The following is a 16842-nucleotide window of genomic DNA, read 5'->3' on the forward strand; positions in this document are numbered from 1 at the left end:
CAGCGCTGTAGGAGAAGCAAGTGATGCCTTTCTTGTTATGGAGATATTTGTGTCTGATGAACCCACTCGTTGCCCCGTCTGTCCGTCTGTGCTCCCAAAGCCCATACCGCACGCAGGGCGCTCACATGCTGCGCTTTTAGGGAAGGCCAAAGGTGCAGGTCCATCCACCGCCCCGTCACTTACTGGCTGCTGCCCTGAGCCCAACCTGGGTCTCTGCGCTCCTCAAAGCCTGGCTTTGTCTTCCCATTCGGTGGCTTTACCCAATGTAGATTGCCCGAGGGGCAGATCTCGTAATTGGTCTGCTCTGAGGAGGTCACGTTTGCCTCTGCACCCCCAGTGTTTGACTCCAGGACCCCCAATTCCATGAAGAATAGAACAAGGAGGCTTTACTGTCGCTGCACCCATTGTGTTATCTTAAAGTCTCTTCCAACCTAGACGATTCAATGATTCTATGTTTGGTTGCAACTCTGATTTATTCAGGCAAGTCTGAGTAAAAGCCCGTTTATCAGCCTTGCTTACCTTCTGTGCCACCAGAGACTGATCCCTTGGCACTGCCATCCATCCAGGGGGCACAAAGGCAGAATTTGTTTGTGCTTTGCCTGCATGGGACAAAGACTTGCAGCTTAGGAGTAATCCCTAGCACAGTCAGGTTGGGCAAAACCGCATTATGCAGTCGGAAGGAACCAAGGGACGTACGGCTTGGATTGTCCTACGCACATGGGTGAAGCAAGGAGAAGGTAGGGCATGCCCACAGCCAGCTCGGGATGTGGCAGAGGCAGACGTGCAGCTCCCGGGGCAGGTACAAGGAACTCCTAGTTGAAGGCTGGTCCAACGTGGCGGCACGTCGAGAGGTTTCCCAGCTGTCGCTGTGCCCCTTTTGTGTTTCTGAGCAATTGTGGTAGAGAAGGATTGATGACAAGCTCCCAACGTCACGTAAGGAAAAACATGAAACAGTCATTTTGAGAACTTTAGAAGGTCACATTCCTCTTCTGAATGTAGGTTTGGCTAGGAGCTGAGGAGCCCTTGCATTATGAACAAACTGTAGTGCTTCCCCTGCTCCATCTTGTTTAAAAAGGAGTTGAACTGGGATAGTGATGACCTGGCCTATCCACGTAAAACACTTGAAAGCGAGTAAATGCTCTGCTCTAAGATATTTTATTCCTGCTGTAGTGTCTTTGCACATTGGTGTCCTCCGGGACAGAGCCTTCCAGGCAGCTCCCGGCTGCCGTTAGCAGACGAAGGGACGTGTTGCTGATGTTCCGTGGCCTGTAACGCAGTACTTTAATCACAGTCTCAGCAATTAAGCGGTACCAGAGTTGGCATAAGTGCAGAGGCTGAATTTGCAGTATGCTTATGTGAGGAGTCAGAAATGATTAATAAAGATACTGGTATGTTTTGGGGTTTGTTTTGTTTTTCTGTCTCATTTGTTATTCTAATTTGGAGAGGAGCCTTAAAATGCACAAAAACCTTGTGGTCTCATCCCGGGTGAGGGCAGGCCGATTCTGTCTTTTTCCCATGATAACTGAGGACAGGAGGGCGTTTGTGGTTACCCTGTTATTTAGTTGCTTGATGTTTCCTACCCAATTGTATTTTGCCATCTTCCCTCTGAGAAACTTTCCCTTCTTCATTGCGTGATGCAGATCGTCGGTGTCTGGCAAGAGGATGCACTGCGGGCAACAGAAATTCTGCTTCCACCGCCTATGAAATTCTCATCAGCTTTTCTCTGGGAGAAGCTGTGAAGTCCCTGTTTTCTTTCCCTTGCTTGAACCGGTTAAGAGAAAGTTGACAGGCTGCCAAAACTAATGAATATGTGAATACTCAGCAGCATAACATGGTAACACAACAGCTGGACTTACGGGGGCAATGCGCTGCAAGGAAGGGATGTTAGAAATAAAACCACTTCTTTTTTGGGGCTGTTAGCTCTCCCAAAGACCAAGGCTGAACGGCAGCGCAGGAGGGTCTGGTTTCCAGCGCTGCTGCCGTGCAGGGGAGCACTGGGAGCTGTAGCTGTGCCATTACCCAGCCACTGAGATCCCTTCTGGGCTGTCACCTTTTGCCCCCTGGTCCACAAAAGCAGAGGGAAACACGTCTGTTCCCTGAAAATAGGGAAGACTGCCCAGAAAAATGCCTATTACACCTTAGAAAACGCACTAGGCTTAAAAGTGAAGTCTCCCGGGTGAGGACTGGTGTTTGGAGCAGCGGCCGGCAGTGCAGCGGGGGAGCTGACATCTCATACCCTGGCCTCCAATACGTGAGGAAACATCTGAGGAATAAAAAGCTGGAATTTGAGGTGGAACCGACGTCCCGATGACAAAGCGCTGCCCTCGGGATGGGCAGGTTTGCTGTGCCGCAGCTCCCTGTCCTGCGGCGCGGGTGATGGCAGCCTCGTGGTTATGAAACCCTGATGCTCAATCCCGGCAATAACAGAACCTCCTGGGGACACTGCGTGAGGTTTTATGGTGCAGGTGCTTCGGATTCAGTTCCAGCAGTTAAGGAAGATTAATTCTTATTCCTCTGCGAAGACAGATAACTAAGGACATGAGACTTTTTACTCCTATCAGAGGGAGAAGTGTGTGTGCGTGGACACTGTCTTAAAACGCCCACTGCGGAGCTGCAGCACTTGAAATGGGGGCGGTGGGCTCCTAAGGTCAATTACCGAGCCTCAGATACAGGGTAGGAACTGGAAGCACGAAGAGAATTGCTTTTTTAAACTGTCAAATTTGACCACAAGCCCCCAGACGATGTGCCTTTGGAAGAATGTGGCGGGAGAGGGAAGGAATTTGGTGCCTGAATTCAGAAGCTGCCTCCAGAGACGTGTGCTGAAAATCCTGCCATAAAGAACACGGAGCGGCGTTTTTCCCTATGGGATCCTAAACATACTCAATATAAAGATCACAGAAGGGATGAAAGAAAATCCCGTGGGAATTTCCTGGACTCTGGATGTTCCTCACATAAGTTGGAAGGCAGTAAATGTTTTTCAGCTCCTTTGCTGGGTTCAGAACTTTACGCAGATGGAGTCGGCTGAGGGCACCCCGAGGTATGGGCACAGGGATCTACGGAGCCAAACGTGCTGCTGCGACCAGTTCCTTGTGCTGGAGAGTAAAAAGTGCTGCTCAGTTTGAGAACTTGCTTAATAATGTTGTCGTTATGCTTCCATTCCTATCTAAATCGTACATAACCTGTTTACCAGGCCATCTCTCTGTTGGTCTGGAAGTCCCCGTTTCCCTTTCTGACACGTCCAAGCCTGAAGATTACCCCGTTTCTTTGCACCCTTTTCCTTCCGCTCTCATTCCTGCTCGTTTTCTTTACATCTGCCCTTTTGTTCCTTTCCCAGTCTTTGCTTTCCGGTCCTGTCTCAAAGGACCCATTGCAAAAAATGTAGTTTGCCAACTGCTTCTGCCATGCTGGGCAGTGTCCGTATTTGCCGACTTAACAGAGATGCACTTGGCTTTGAAATAATTCTCGGATCACGCAGTGAGTTTCAGGATCACGCTGCGTTCTGCAAATAGATTACCGATAGCAATGTTTAAGGTTGGTCTCAGTGGTTTGTAGTGGGGTACGGGTATTCCCTTTGTTATCTCTATCTCACAGTGCTTAAAATTCACAGTAAAGAGAGGGCTGACAGCTTGAAAAAATGTGTAAAAGAAAAAAAAATAAAAAAAATTAGATCTTGATTCTTTGAAGTATTTGGAAAACATCATGGGATAAAACAATTGTTCTGAAGTAAATTTTGAAACAAGATTCTTGCTAAAACCATCGTTCTTCATTCTGACCTTGGCCAGGGTAGTTCTGAAAGAGCAACACCAGCCTCTCCAGGGTGCTCGTGGTGGCCTGAGTTGCTGCAGCTGTTGGGGGTCACCTCTCTGAAGCGAGGGGTGGGCAGTCAGGGGTTCGCTTCGCTGCTGTTCAGCTCCTCATGTTGCGTGGGCTCGGGCAAATGGCTTAAACCCTTATAACTTGGATTTTCCTTTTGAAAAACGAGGCGTTTCCCATCTCGGCTTTGGCATCGGTACGGATCACCCTTGATAAATTGCTCTTGAGCATTTACATAGAAGTGAAGTAATAAACTGTTACCATTAACAATTGTTCAGGTTTTTGGGAGGGTGTTGTTCCATCTAAATGTATATGGATTTATGCTCGTCTTATGGGTTGGATGTGTTTGGAGAATTTGCTTGAAACCTGGCATCCAGCCCAATTATTATGATAAACTTAACTCTTTATTCCAACGTGCGGTGGCTGAGGAATGACCAGGCTGCTGGTAACCCTGGTTGTGCTCTCTGGGTACAGTGCCAAGACACGGTCAAGGTGTTTGCGGGAGCTGCTGAGGTTTGGGACTATCCCTGCCTGTTCTGGGCAGCAAAGAGCCCACACAAGCAAAGCCTGTAGTCCCTGACCAGTTCTGGGCAGGGATGTCTTCTGTGTCTCCTCTGGTGTGTTCTCCAGCAGTGCAGAGGAGCTGTAGGAGAGGGGCTCTGATGGACGCCAACAGGTCCCTGAGTAGCCTCCTCTGAAACCCAGTCTGTAGGATGTGCCGGATCCTAATGGGCTTGGGAAGGTGCACTTGCTTTCCTGGTATCGTGGAAAGGTTAATGGCTGGTGAGCTTGGAGAGCTGGTGTGGAGAGCGGTGTCCTCGGGCAGCCTTGGTGGTGTGGAGAGCAGCAGTCAGCGGTGCCGGGCTCTGCTTGCATCTGGCCGAGATACCTGTCTCCAGCTTGGTGTCTGGCGGTCCCGTACGGAGCCGGTCTGGCACAGATTGGGTCCTTCCGCACTCACTTCACACCATTTCCTGATTTCTCCTTATGCAAGATGGGAGTGAGGATTTTTTCTGGAACTCCTGTTTTTTCTTTTTCTCTCCCCCGATGCAGTCAGGCAGCATCCATGAAGTTCGTGTGTCATTTCCGATTCCTTGCTCAAGCCACTGAGGTGGCCATAAGGACTCTGCTTTCCTTTTCTACAGCAAGACAGGTCTTGAAGAATATGCACCGTGAAAAGGATCCCATCCCTCATCCTGATATTGCTGCAAAGGGTGTCAGGAAATGGAACTGAAGTATGAAAGAAACCTGAAAATGCTTATTCCCTTCTTTTAAACGGAAGAATGAAGCTTACCGTCCAGCATCTGCAGTCTGTCAGTGGCCAATAATGGCTGATGAAGCAAGATTTCTGCAGTATGGAAATGTCAAAATGATATGGAAGAGACCGAATCTGCTTTGTGTCATGAAAAAAAACCCCTTGAATGCTTGAAATCTCCTTCCTCCAACTCCCTTTCTTCAGAGTAATCCCTTTGTAGACCAGGCCAAATCTGTCTTTTGACATTTGGAAGGGCAGAAAGTTGGCAGCCCCGAGGTTAATCCTCGTGACCTCTGCATTCGTCAGCCCACGCTCTTCGCCCTCCTTCACGCACGGTTAGCTGGCTGCTGGGGTGGGCACGTTTCAGAGGAAGGGAAGCTATCTGATGACCTGCAGTAAGTTTTTGTGTGCGTGGATAGATACCTGTATCTCGGTGCACAGCGGAGTTGTAATTTTTCTTTATTATATCCCTTATAGGAGCTCGGATTGATGTATGGGGGCTTCAGAGCTTGTCAGGGTTCGTGTAGGTGTTTGAGAAGTGGCCTGTGCCCTGCGTGTTTGTGCTCTCGTCGTGACTAGAGCATCCATTGCCACGTGCAGATAAACCAACCCCAAATCTGAATTCCAGTGTCAGCCACGCAGTCGGGCTCCTGGATTCCCTCTGTCTTTCAAAAAGCAGATTTGATTTCTGGGCAATATCCAGGAATGAAAATAACAAAGAAGAATATAAACTCTTTATCCTTACACCTTCGACTTGTGGTTTTACTTTTGGTGCTGCTTTGTAGAGGCTGAAGGAGAACGGTAAAGAATGTGGACTCTTCCTTGGAAAAGACGATGATAACTTCTGTTTGGATACCTAATTTGAGTCTTGTCCAGGTCAGCCCTAGAGTATATCATTTTGAACAAACAAAATCCAAGTCGTAAAAATAAAATGGTGAGTTCTGAGTGTTTGCTTTTGTTGAGAAAACCTCATGAGACGCGGCTGTGAACTCGTACTGAAGGCTTCAGATGTTCTGTTTGCCAGTGGTAGGTAAGAGACCGCAGCGTAATTGCTCCTGAGGGGCTTTGCTTTGATTTCTTCAGGGACGGACCATCTTGTGTGTTGCCCAAGAGCTCAGCCATGCGAATCGTGTTTATGCATCAGTTCAAAATTCTGTCTCAAAGTGCAGTTGTCTTAAACGTGGACAGAGCTGCGTGGCTGTTATCAGATCTGAGTGCTAATCGCTCGGTGGGTTGTGTAATAGTTGGGTCATCACGTGCACATAAAAGCCATGTTCGTATGGCTTGGCACCCACATAACGCTTAATGATCTGATTTTTCTTTTTCCCATCTGTAGCACCTATGTAATTGCTCATTTGCTCCCATTTGCCATGGAGGTTGAAGATTTTAATGGCTGCTATTAAATCCTCCAAGCAGCAGGAGCTTGGGAGCCATCTCCTTCAAAGTTATGACTTAAAAAAAATAAAAATTGATTGCAAGTGGTTTGTTTGGACTGTCCCGTCCTAATCTCCAGTCTTCAACCCACCAAACTCATTTAGTCATAGCAGTAAGTACTTTGATATACAGATGAAATTAAACAAGGACATGGTGGAGTCGTGGTTTAACTTGTGTTACTAGTTTTGCACCTCTCTTTATCAGCTGAATAAAGCCATGCGTGGTGTTAGAGAGCTGGAAGTTTGAGGGAATGCTTTCCATGTAGCAGTCGTAATGCTCTGCTGGCAAGTCCCCGTGCTTTCAGGAAGATGGGAAAGCTCTTCCGTTGTCGTGATTTTTTAGGAATCTCTGTCTAACCTTATCGGGGCAATGAGCTTTCCTGTTAAGAAAGAGGAGATTGGAGAAGTTGTGAGAAGTAAAACCACAGTTAAATTCTTTAAAGAGCTGTGCTTCAGTCTTTTATTTCTAAAGCTTCCAGTCTCCGTGCTCAAAAATGGTTCTTCTAAAACTTTTCACAATTAACGCTCAAAGGGGTGGGGGAAGGAGGGAGGATATATTTGTTTTCCAAAGAAATTATCTTTCTTTGCAGATAACGGAATTGTTTCTTGGCTCAGCGTAAGAGACGGGATCTTGTTTGCCTTCCCCAGGCAGGGAGCGATGGGGGTGCAGTTTGCCCCCCAGCCTCTCTCCCCTCCTTCCTCCTCCTGCGCACACCTCCCAGCGCGTGCTGCTGGCAGGGGGGATCTGAAAACAAAAACCCGGGTGCATTTTCTGATTTACTTCTACTCTGGCTTTATTTTGTGTTTTTTCTCCCCTCCAATGCCTTACTCGTGTATCCCTTCACACCACAGGACTGGGTAGACCTGACAGCCCTCCCGGGAAGGGCTGAACAATTTTTGCTCATTTACTTCTGCGTCAGGCATAAATACCTCTGTTTAAAGTTTGTTCTGGAGTTAGTACATGGAGCAGAAACAAGATCAGTGCTAAAAGGGCATTGTACTTGTATTTTCTTGCAGGAAGTTAGTTTCACCGGGGTTGTGATAAACAGGAGTTGCTTTTTCTGCCCCTTAGTGTGCAGGGTTAACGTGAGATCTCTGGCGTGGGGGGGCTAAAGGGAAAATGCCTCCTTATCTCTGAGTGAAGGAGATGGTAGGAATCTGAGGGCAAAGCTAAGTGGGAGGATGAAAGGAGGCTGTTGCTAATGGAGGGGAAGGCAGGATGAAATCAGGTCTCTGGATCAATACGCGTGTAACTGGGGATGGTTTTAGAAATGGGCAGTGGAAGGGGGAAAGCAGCTGCTGGGAAGGATCCTGTTGGTAGGTGGATGTTGGGGTGAGAACCAGGTAGTGTGGGATTATTCCCTCTATTTACCTTAGAAGTGGGGCTTAATTGTTGTTATCCTGATTGGAGACTTCCTCGTAAGTGTACAAGTAGTACAGCAGGAGCAGAAACGCAGCGGTCTGGTTTCTGTTATCCTTTTGAGCTGACAGCTCAACCACTGTAATTATTCTGGCAGATTTATGACAGTGGGAAGTTTTATGGTGGGGAAAGCTGAGAAATAATGTTATTGGAAAGCCACAAGCGTGATTAGTTTTCCAAGCGACGTTTGTACGTGTTGTCGCAGCTGCAAAAGATTGGAGGTGCCAAATTTGAGATAATACAGTTGCAACTTGTAGATGATTTGCTTGATTTCTAAATCGGTGACCGTGCCACTCAACAGTCGGGATTAGCAACAAAATATGTACCAAAAAATGCTTCTTTTTATATAAAGAAGGAGCTTCTTTTTACCTCAGATTTCCAGATAACGCTCTATATAGCCCTTCATTTAAATAACATCTAATCTTCCTCCTGCCCTGTACAACGAGCACCTCCAGCATAACTCTGAGAAGGTGTCCAACACCACCACTGCCACGCTGTTATTCGGGTAAGAGTTCTGCAGTGGATCATAGACTCATAGACTGTGTTGGGTTGGAAGGGACCTCTAAAGGCCATCCAGTCCAACCCCCCTGCAGTCAGCAGGGACATCTTCAACTAGATCAGGTTGCTCAGAGCCTCGTCCAGCCTGGCCTTGAATGTCTCCAGGGATGGGGCCTCCACCCCCTCTCTGGGCAACCTGGGCCAGTGTCTCACCACCCTCAGTGTAAAGAACTTCTCCCTCATGGCTAATCTAACCCTGCCCTGCTCCAGTTTAAACCATTGCCCCTCGTCCTATCGCTACATGCCCTTGCAAACAGCCCCCCCAGCTTCCCTGTAGCCTCTTCAGGGCCTGGAGGGGGCTCTAAGGTCTCCCCGGAGCCTTCTCTTCTCCAGGCTGAATGTCGCTGTGTTAGTTGGAGACACACTACTTCAGTAACCCGCCCCATTTCGGGGACCCCGGTCCAAGAAGCTCAGGTGAGCCCTCCTGCCGTACTGGGCGGTGGTTTGGGATGTGCTGTCCCTTCCTGTCGGCAGGAAGCTCGGTCGCCATCCATTTGTTTCTGGCGCTTTCGAAGCAGCGTTGGGGGAATAGCTGCCCAACCTGCCACTTCTGCACATCTCTAAAATGTATACAGTAAATACGCATTCGTCTGCGCCCCCGCGTAAGCTGGGTGTTCTGACAACTGCTTGGAACGTGCTTTGAATCAAAGCTGTTATATGAAGGAAAAAGCTGGTTTTATTTGTATAGCTTTGCTTCTTCGTTAGTTTTAAGGTTATGAGGGAGCCTTAATTCAGATTTGTTAAGCTCTAGTGGAGCTCGGTAAAGTCCCCTTGGCAATTTCTCTGTTTTTCTACCTGCTTTGCTGCCTAACTACATCAGGAAGGAGGAGCAGCAAGCCGTGTGTCCTGCTCCGGGGGCTTTGGTGGGAGACAGGGTAGAGCCCTGCAGCAGCCATGGCCCTAATCCTGTTTTTAACCAAAGGGAATAACAGCGCGTTCAGAGGGACCCCCTTCGTCCTGATGAGTCAGTCGGGAGGAGAGGCGGGTGCTGGGGAGGCCGAACACCCGAGCTGTGTTTTCTCTTCCTTTCCGAAACCGCCGTGGACTTAGAGGTGTGCGGCGCGACCGAGCTGCAGCCCTGCCTGCTCCCGGAGTCACCGGCTGAAACACCAGTGTCCCCTCTCTGGGTGCCCACAATTTCACCTTTATTCTTCCGAACCCTGACAGGCAACATCCCATTGAAGTGTTAAATGTGGCTTGTGGAGAAAATATTGGTGCGCAGTCTCTGTTTTTGTATTAATTGTATTTTCTCCAGCCCCCGACCCGAGCACAGAAGGCAGCCTGTGTTCCTGCCGACGCTTTAACCGGACCTGTCGGGCTGCATTTGCTCGCTCCGTCCTGAGAGCCGTGTCTAATCTGAGCTCCGGCAGGCACGTGTGGAGCAGACACATGCACGTCTCCCAGAAGAATTTTTCTTTTATCAGTTGTGCTCTGGCCTTTGTGCGTTACTGTCACATGCCAGTGGCATTTCCCCGGGGAATGAAAGCAAGGGCTTGTTTCAGGAGCAGGAATTTTCCTGCAAGACCTTCTGTGCTCTCCGCTTGCCGTGCCCTGTTGTTTCAAGGAAGCATGTCTTCACCCCCGTAACTCCTCTCCCTGCTTCCCGGTCACTTATTTGTGATTATTTGTACAAAGAAGAGATGGTGCTTGAAGTTTAGGAAGCGCAGCGCTGCTTTTGGAGGCTTTTTTGAGCGTATTGTAAGCACGAGCTCGGTACGTAGTGCAGTAAGCGGCACTGCGGGGCGGACGATGTCCAGAGCAGCCCGAGACTTGCCTGGCTGGGGTCCGGTTGCGAGGCAGTGGCAGGGGTGACAATGGAGCGTGGCTCTTATTTCCAGTTCTTCCTCAAACTGGTTGGTGCTGTTTCCACTCTCTCTGTGAAAGGCCCTAATTCATCCGGCCTGTCCTAGGGACCGATATACGATGGAAAAGAGGTTTTGTTCATATGTAGACTCTGCACTTGTCGGGCAAATCTTCAGGTTCTGGTGCAAGTTCTTTGAAAATAATCTTCTAGGTCATTTGTCCTTGGTGGCAGGAGTCCCTGTCACTGGCCTGGGGACAGGCGTTAATCCTGGCAGGGGAAATGCTCCATCCAGCTGCACCGTCGGGCGGCTCTAAGGCAAAGGACAGCTGCCTGCGCAGCCCCTCTCTGCGACTTCCTTCCTCCCACCTCCATGGCCTCCCTCCTTCCCTCTGGAGTAAGGGGACGTTCGCTCCCTATCAGCCAGGTACCCGGAGATTTTCCCCATCCCTTCCCCTGCTCTACACGAGTGCTCCGGCACTGATGTGTACATACAGCATTGCCACAAGCAATCGTCCTTCGTACTCCGCTTGCCAAACACTTGTATTCTCACGTGTTGCCCTAAAATGGGACAGATCCCCTGTGAAATTGTGCCTGGTATTACAAGAAGCCCATGATCCCTGTTGTTTTGGGTTTGTTTTTCTGCGCTAGCGTTAACAGGGATGTAGCTCCTGGCTTCGATTTCTTTTCTTTTTCGGTCGTAGTACGAGAGCTGCTCGCCCCGGCTATCGGTGGTGCACGGGCAAGTCGTGAGCATGCGGGATGCTGCTGCCTGGCAAAACGCCGGCTCCGGCACTCGGCTCCTCGGCAGCGCGGCCGTGTCTATGTATCCGGGAGCTGGCAAGGAGGGGCTGAGAGAGAACCGACAGTGAGGTGGCATTGGAAAATTTCATGGCGTAATGTGAAAAATTATTGGGGTAACGATGGCCTAAAGCTGTAGGGAGGGGAAAAAACATTTAGGAAGAAGTAATGTCTGTAGGAGGCTGGGTGGTGCCTGGGGAAACTAGGTGGGTTCGGGCACGTTTGCCTTTTCTCGGGATTTCAGTTTGCAGAAATAGGTTCAACCGCAAACTGTTGAGGCTGCTGGAACTGGAAGAATCAGCTTTGCAGTCATGTATAAAGGAAACATAACTTAGTCTGGCAGTCAATGGAAGGCTCCTTTTCAGAGCAAGAAAAGCACTTTCTTTCCCATTTTGCAGGTCAGTGCTTTGCGATCGATGCGTCCGTTGGTGATACGGGGCTGTTCCACAGTTAGCTGGGTGTTGGGGGGGACTCTGCCGACGCACAACACAGAGGTGATGGCTTGCCAATAGAAGTAATAATAATCTGTTGTTATTCATGCACGGGCATCATCCAGCAGAGTAAAAAGAAATCTGAGTGATCACGTCAAATCCCTCATATTTTATGGATGCAGAAACGCGTGAACGAGGAGATGCAGTTTTGGAAGAGGTTGAAGGGAGACAATCCAGTCTGGAGCTGGTCCTGGCCAGTTTACAGTTGCCCTCCAAGCAGGAAATGCTTTACGGGACTAAATGTGTCTTAACAAATCCACAGGACGTAGGCCTTCTCCGGAAAGCAGCTTGGATAGCGTAAGGTGTGTTCCTCAGCGAAACATCAGCATTGGCTGGTGCCTGACGCGCCGGGACGCGGGAGCAGCAAGTGCCCGGCACAAGAAGCAGGTTGGAGAAATAGCTGCCATCTCAAAGCCTAAAAACAATGGGCTCCTCTGGCAGGGGTGAAAACAGAATTATTTTAACTTAGGGCATCTTTTATTTTAACTTAGAGCTCTGCTCTAGTGAGACCCCACCTGGAGTACTGTGTGCAGCTCTGGAGCCCTCAGCACAAGAAGGACATGGACCTGTTGGAGCGGGGCCAGCGGAGGCCACAAGGATGATCCGAGGGCTGGAGCCCCTCTGCTGTGAGGACAGGCTGAGAAAGCTGGGGGTGTCCAGCCTGGAGAAGAGAAGGCTCCAGGGAGACCTTCCAGCCCCTTCCAGTCCCTGAAGGGGGCCTACAGGAAGGATGGGGAGGGACTCTGGATCAGGGAGTGTAATGACAGGACATGGGGTAACGGCCTCAAACTGAAGGAGGGGAGATTCAGATGAGATCTCAGGCAGAAATTCTTGGCTGTGAAGGTGGTGAGCCCCTGGCCCAGGTTGCCCAGAGAAGCTGTGGCTGCCCCATCCCTGGAGGGGTTCAAGGCCAGGTTGGACGGGGCTTGGAGCAACCTGGGCTGGTGGGAGGTGTCCCTGCCCAGGGCAGGGGGTGGCACTGGGTGGGCTTTAAGGTCCCTTCCAACTCTAACTGTTCTGTGATTCTATCATCTTATGAGAAGAAGCAATAGCAAAGCCAGGGGAAGGAGAATTTGGAGAGGGAAAGCTCAAGAAGCCGTTTTCTGCTCTTGGGTTACACCAGCGCAGATCTGTCATTGAAGTCATTCGCACCAGTACAACCGAGAACCTGTCTCAAAGCGTTTCGGCAGCTGGAGGGGATTTATTTGGATGGAAAGAATGTGTTCAACATAGCTTGGCCAAATGACACCTACGGTGGACTTGGCAGCTGTTAGCAAGTATTTATAGGATGTAAACAGCAAGGCTACAGAGGACGGAAATAGAGTGAACCGTGGGGGAACAGAAAAATGGGATGAAAATGGGAAAAGGAGGATTTTACAGCTGTATGGGTTAGACTGCACAGCAGCCATCCGGGTGGAATTGACTTGCTTGGTATTAGTTGGACAAAGCGTTTGATACCGGAGGTCATAATTTTGTCCTGATCAGAAGGTGATCAGCCTCCGCTGCTAATTTCTAAGTTTCTGTAAGGGTTCTGTAGGGCAGGGAGGGATCCCTCTCCCATTAGGGGATCGCTGTTTATAAGATCAGCTCAAACGTTGCACCTCTGCTCTCTTGCTCCTGATGGTAGGTGGGAGCGATTGCTTCCGTAACGAGTACTTACAACAATTAGCAGCTTCTGAGCTTCCCAAACGCAAGGTTGCACCTCCATTTTTCACGTTTCATGGCCACTGACAGCCTGGTCCCTTTGATTCGAGCCCACAGTTAGATCCATTTGTGATTTGACCTCTTCAGCGGGTGGTAGCAGTGGGTTCCCCAATCTGTGTGTTACGTACACGTGTCTGTGTGTAAATTCTTTCCTTTAAATTAAACTTTCTTCATGGTGATTTGGCTGGCCCTGCGTGTCTCCTGTCAGTCGTGATCTTCCCCAGTTGGAGATTTTGACTCTAGTTTCTTCTCATGTAAAGTCCTCTCCATATTATGGTCATTTTTCTGCTTCTCTCTGTCGTTTTCTAGTTCTGCTATTTATTTATTTTTTTTTTCAGTGAGAAGTCTGAGCTTGCTTGCAGTTTTCAAAATGCTGGTGCATCCTGGTTGTATGTTCTTACGTTTTCTGTTTTATTCCGGCTTCTTTGGTTTGCCTTTTGAATTTCCTTGAATGCTAGGTTAAGATTTTTCAGGGAATACCCACAGTGGTCGCAGAAGCTCTGCGTGGGAGCCGAGGTGGTGAAGAGCTCATTGCTGCAGGGGCAGCGCTGCTTCTGTTTTTCTATTGTCCCATCAGCTCAGAGGTTCATCTGTTGTTTATCGCTTGGTTCCGTCATTCCTCTGAGTTCCTTCTGCACTCCTTGAAATCAAGGAATACATTTACTATTCTGAAGGAACTGGTATCATCCTTAAATGTTGCCTCCTCCTCTGCCCCTTTCCTGGGTGTGTGTGCAGAATGAAACTCCAGCCTTCTCATCGCTCTTTGTCTCTTCTTGTTCTTGTTTTCCACCTTCAAATTCATTACTAATCCCTGCGGTGACCCATCCCCTCATCCCAGCCCGGATGAATTTCTTTGAAGACGCACTGGAAAGGACTCTTGTGGAAAGATCCCTGAAACCCAGCCGTTCCTGGCTGCTTTGGAAGAACCCTGGTAGACTTTTTGATGCGTTGCTCCCTGAAAGCCACGTTGACTTTCCCATCTCATGTCCACCGGCTTGGTTCTTGGCTGTGGTTTCCCTATCGCTGCCTTCCGTACGGAAGTCGGGCTGGCTGCTCTGTATTTCCTAGGATCCTCAGAGGGTCTGTTTGAAGCTTTCTGCATTCATAATGTTTGTTTCTGGCACTGAGGCTTGTTTAGCGAGAGAGTGGCAGCTCAGCTCGCGCACGCTCGAGTTCCCTTAGAAGGTGGCATTCGTGTCTTTATGCTCTTTCAGTGGCCGTTTGTCTGATAACATCTTGCCTTTTTCTTTTCTTGGCACAGGGGATGCTCCCAAGTGGGAGTTATCAGGGCGCTGATCGAAGCTGGCATCCCCGTAGATATGATCGGAGGAACGTCCATCGGTGCTTTCATGAGTGCCCTGTACGCCGAAGAGCGCAGCTACAATCAGATGCGGATCAAAGCCAGGCAGTGGGCCATGGTAAGCGCTGCAAATGCTGCACTTCTCCCCTCGGACGGAGCGCGGGAGCGGAACTGTGAGCCCAAGCTGGCACCTGAGGGAAGGGCCACCGTCTGCACCTCGGTGTCTGCCCGGCTCCAGGGCAGCGAGCGGGGAAAGCTGTCACTGGCAGGCCACGCGCGCGCCCCGGGAGGCAGGAGGCAGATGCTTGGCTTCGCTCTGCACAAATCCTAGTCACGCTACAAACGCAGAGCGATGTTGTTTAAGTGTGTTAGCCTGTGTTTAACTCTGTTTTATCTTCTCTTTCGATGTGCTGGAATCTGTTTCCTTTCCAACGCTCAACAAATGTGTTTCTCTTTTGTATAATTTTCTCTCTTTCGTTCTCACATGCTGTCATTTTTCAGTGGAACTGATTGACAGAGGTAATCCTTCTCTAAACTAAATACAAAATGTGTAATTCACGGTGTAGCCTGAGAACTCCAGGGCGGTGGTACTCTGGTTCAGGAGAAAGTTTTAACTTGAAATGTGTATATAAGTATAGAAATGCATATTTTCAGTTAAACCAAGGTTTGGGAAGGTTGTTTTAAGTAGTGACTTCTGTGGGTGAATTTATTTATTCATCAGATGTTGGGGGAAAATTGTACGAGCAGCAGATCGCACTGGTTCAGATTGACTGAAGGTGAAGGTCAGCGTTATTTCTGAAGTTTGCTCGTTACACCTTTGTATTGTTCACGTGAAAACCACGTTTTCCTCTTGGTTTTCTTACTGAAAGGGAAGCAACACGGGGAATTTTCTAAATTAGATTAAGCTGTCGGTCTGCTTAGATCTTGAGTTTTAGGGGGAAATGGGAGTCTGTAGTTGGCACATGTATACTGCTTTCCTTTCCCAGCTGCCTTCTAACCTGCCACGGCTTCGAGACGAAATCTACTGTATCTTGGTGAGATACCGCTGACTTTGCAAACTACGTGGTCTGGGGCATTAAAATATATATTGAGGCCCCGGCACGCTCGTGCTCTTCTGGAGGGCAGAGGACCCTGTTTCGCCTCCCTGTCACTCTTTGAAGAATGGGGATTTTTGTGCTTTTTATTTAAGAACTGCCCGTGCCTGGCTGGGTCGGGAAGCACCCGGAACATAAACTGTTTATGATACAGAGCGGTTTGCTGGAACCGCAAAGGTGGAGGAGGCTTGAGATTAAAGATATAAAACCAGCTCTGCTGAATGCTGTCAGACATCCGTTTAACCTTGCGCTCTTTATCTCTCACGTTGGTCGCTACCAGATGCTTATGGGACAGCACCGGGGCAGGGCGAGCGAGTGCCGGTTGCTCCCCGTGGAGTTTTCCAGCCCCCAGCGCTGGGGCTCTGCCCTCTCTCCCTTGCTCTCCGTTAGGCTGGAGCGATGGAATTTTCCTCCCTGCATTTGTCCGGAGGATTATCTCCTCTTGTTCGTTAACTTGTCAGATCTCTTCTGCACAGGGGGGTGATGCAGAGCTGGAAAAGCTGTTTTCTGGGCGTCTCAGGGCTGGGCTGCCATCGGAGGAGCTTCGTTCCCAGCATTGCAGCTCTCGAGCTTGAGCAGCCTGATCTGGCATCACACTGGCTTTTACCAGGAATAGTTAAAGATGAAATTTAATTTATGGATTAACTTTTGAATGCAAATTGCAAAGCTCAGAGAGCATTTCACAAAGGAAAAGGCAAGTTTTGGCCCAGCCTTGGGTTGTTTCAGGTGTTTCGGGTACCTTGAAACCTGCAAATAAGTAGCTGGAGGAAAGGTTAAAGTTTGTTCTAGCTGAGGTCTTTTAATCTTATTAATGAAGAATGGATTTTCTTGAGGTTTTTCGTGAGTGTTTTGACAAGCTTGCCAGGTCCACATCCAAACCAGAGGTTGTTCGAGGGTTTGAGAATGAAGAAAGAAAAGACCGCTCTGTTTGAAGCCCTTTTCACTGTTGACAGCACCATCCAGCCAAATGGCGGCATTGGAAATGGAAGCCATGAAAGCCCTCTCTCCCAGCTCAGATCACAGCTAATGCACAAAGTAGCTTGAGGGATTATAAATCTTTTTAACAGCGGCTATTCTGAGTTATTTTCTCTTATATTGTGTTGCAGCAACAGCAGCCTGAGCACGGAGAGGGGCTGCTTTCACTGCGCCCCGTGTGCAATAGGAGGGAGGTT

General features: G+C 49.1%; 1 protein-coding gene across 3 annotated transcripts in view; it reads left to right on the forward strand.

The window, feature by feature from the left end:
- PNPLA7 (patatin like domain 7, lysophospholipase) overlaps window positions 1-16842 on the forward strand; it is a 137552-nt gene that overhangs the window by 87166 nt on the left and 33544 nt on the right. For all 3 annotated transcript variants that reach the window (XM_074609343.1, XM_074609344.1, XM_074609345.1), the window contains one exon: window positions 14538-14694. In XM_074609343.1, coding sequence (XP_074465444.1) covers window positions 14538-14694 — 157 coding nt within the window. The remainder of the gene's footprint in view (window positions 1-14537; window positions 14695-16842) is intronic.

This window comes from Larus michahellis, chromosome 15, assembly GCF_964199755.1.
Source record: "Larus michahellis chromosome 15, bLarMic1.1, whole genome shotgun sequence".
In the NCBI taxonomy this organism is placed as follows: domain Eukaryota; kingdom Metazoa; phylum Chordata; class Aves; order Charadriiformes; family Laridae; genus Larus; species Larus michahellis.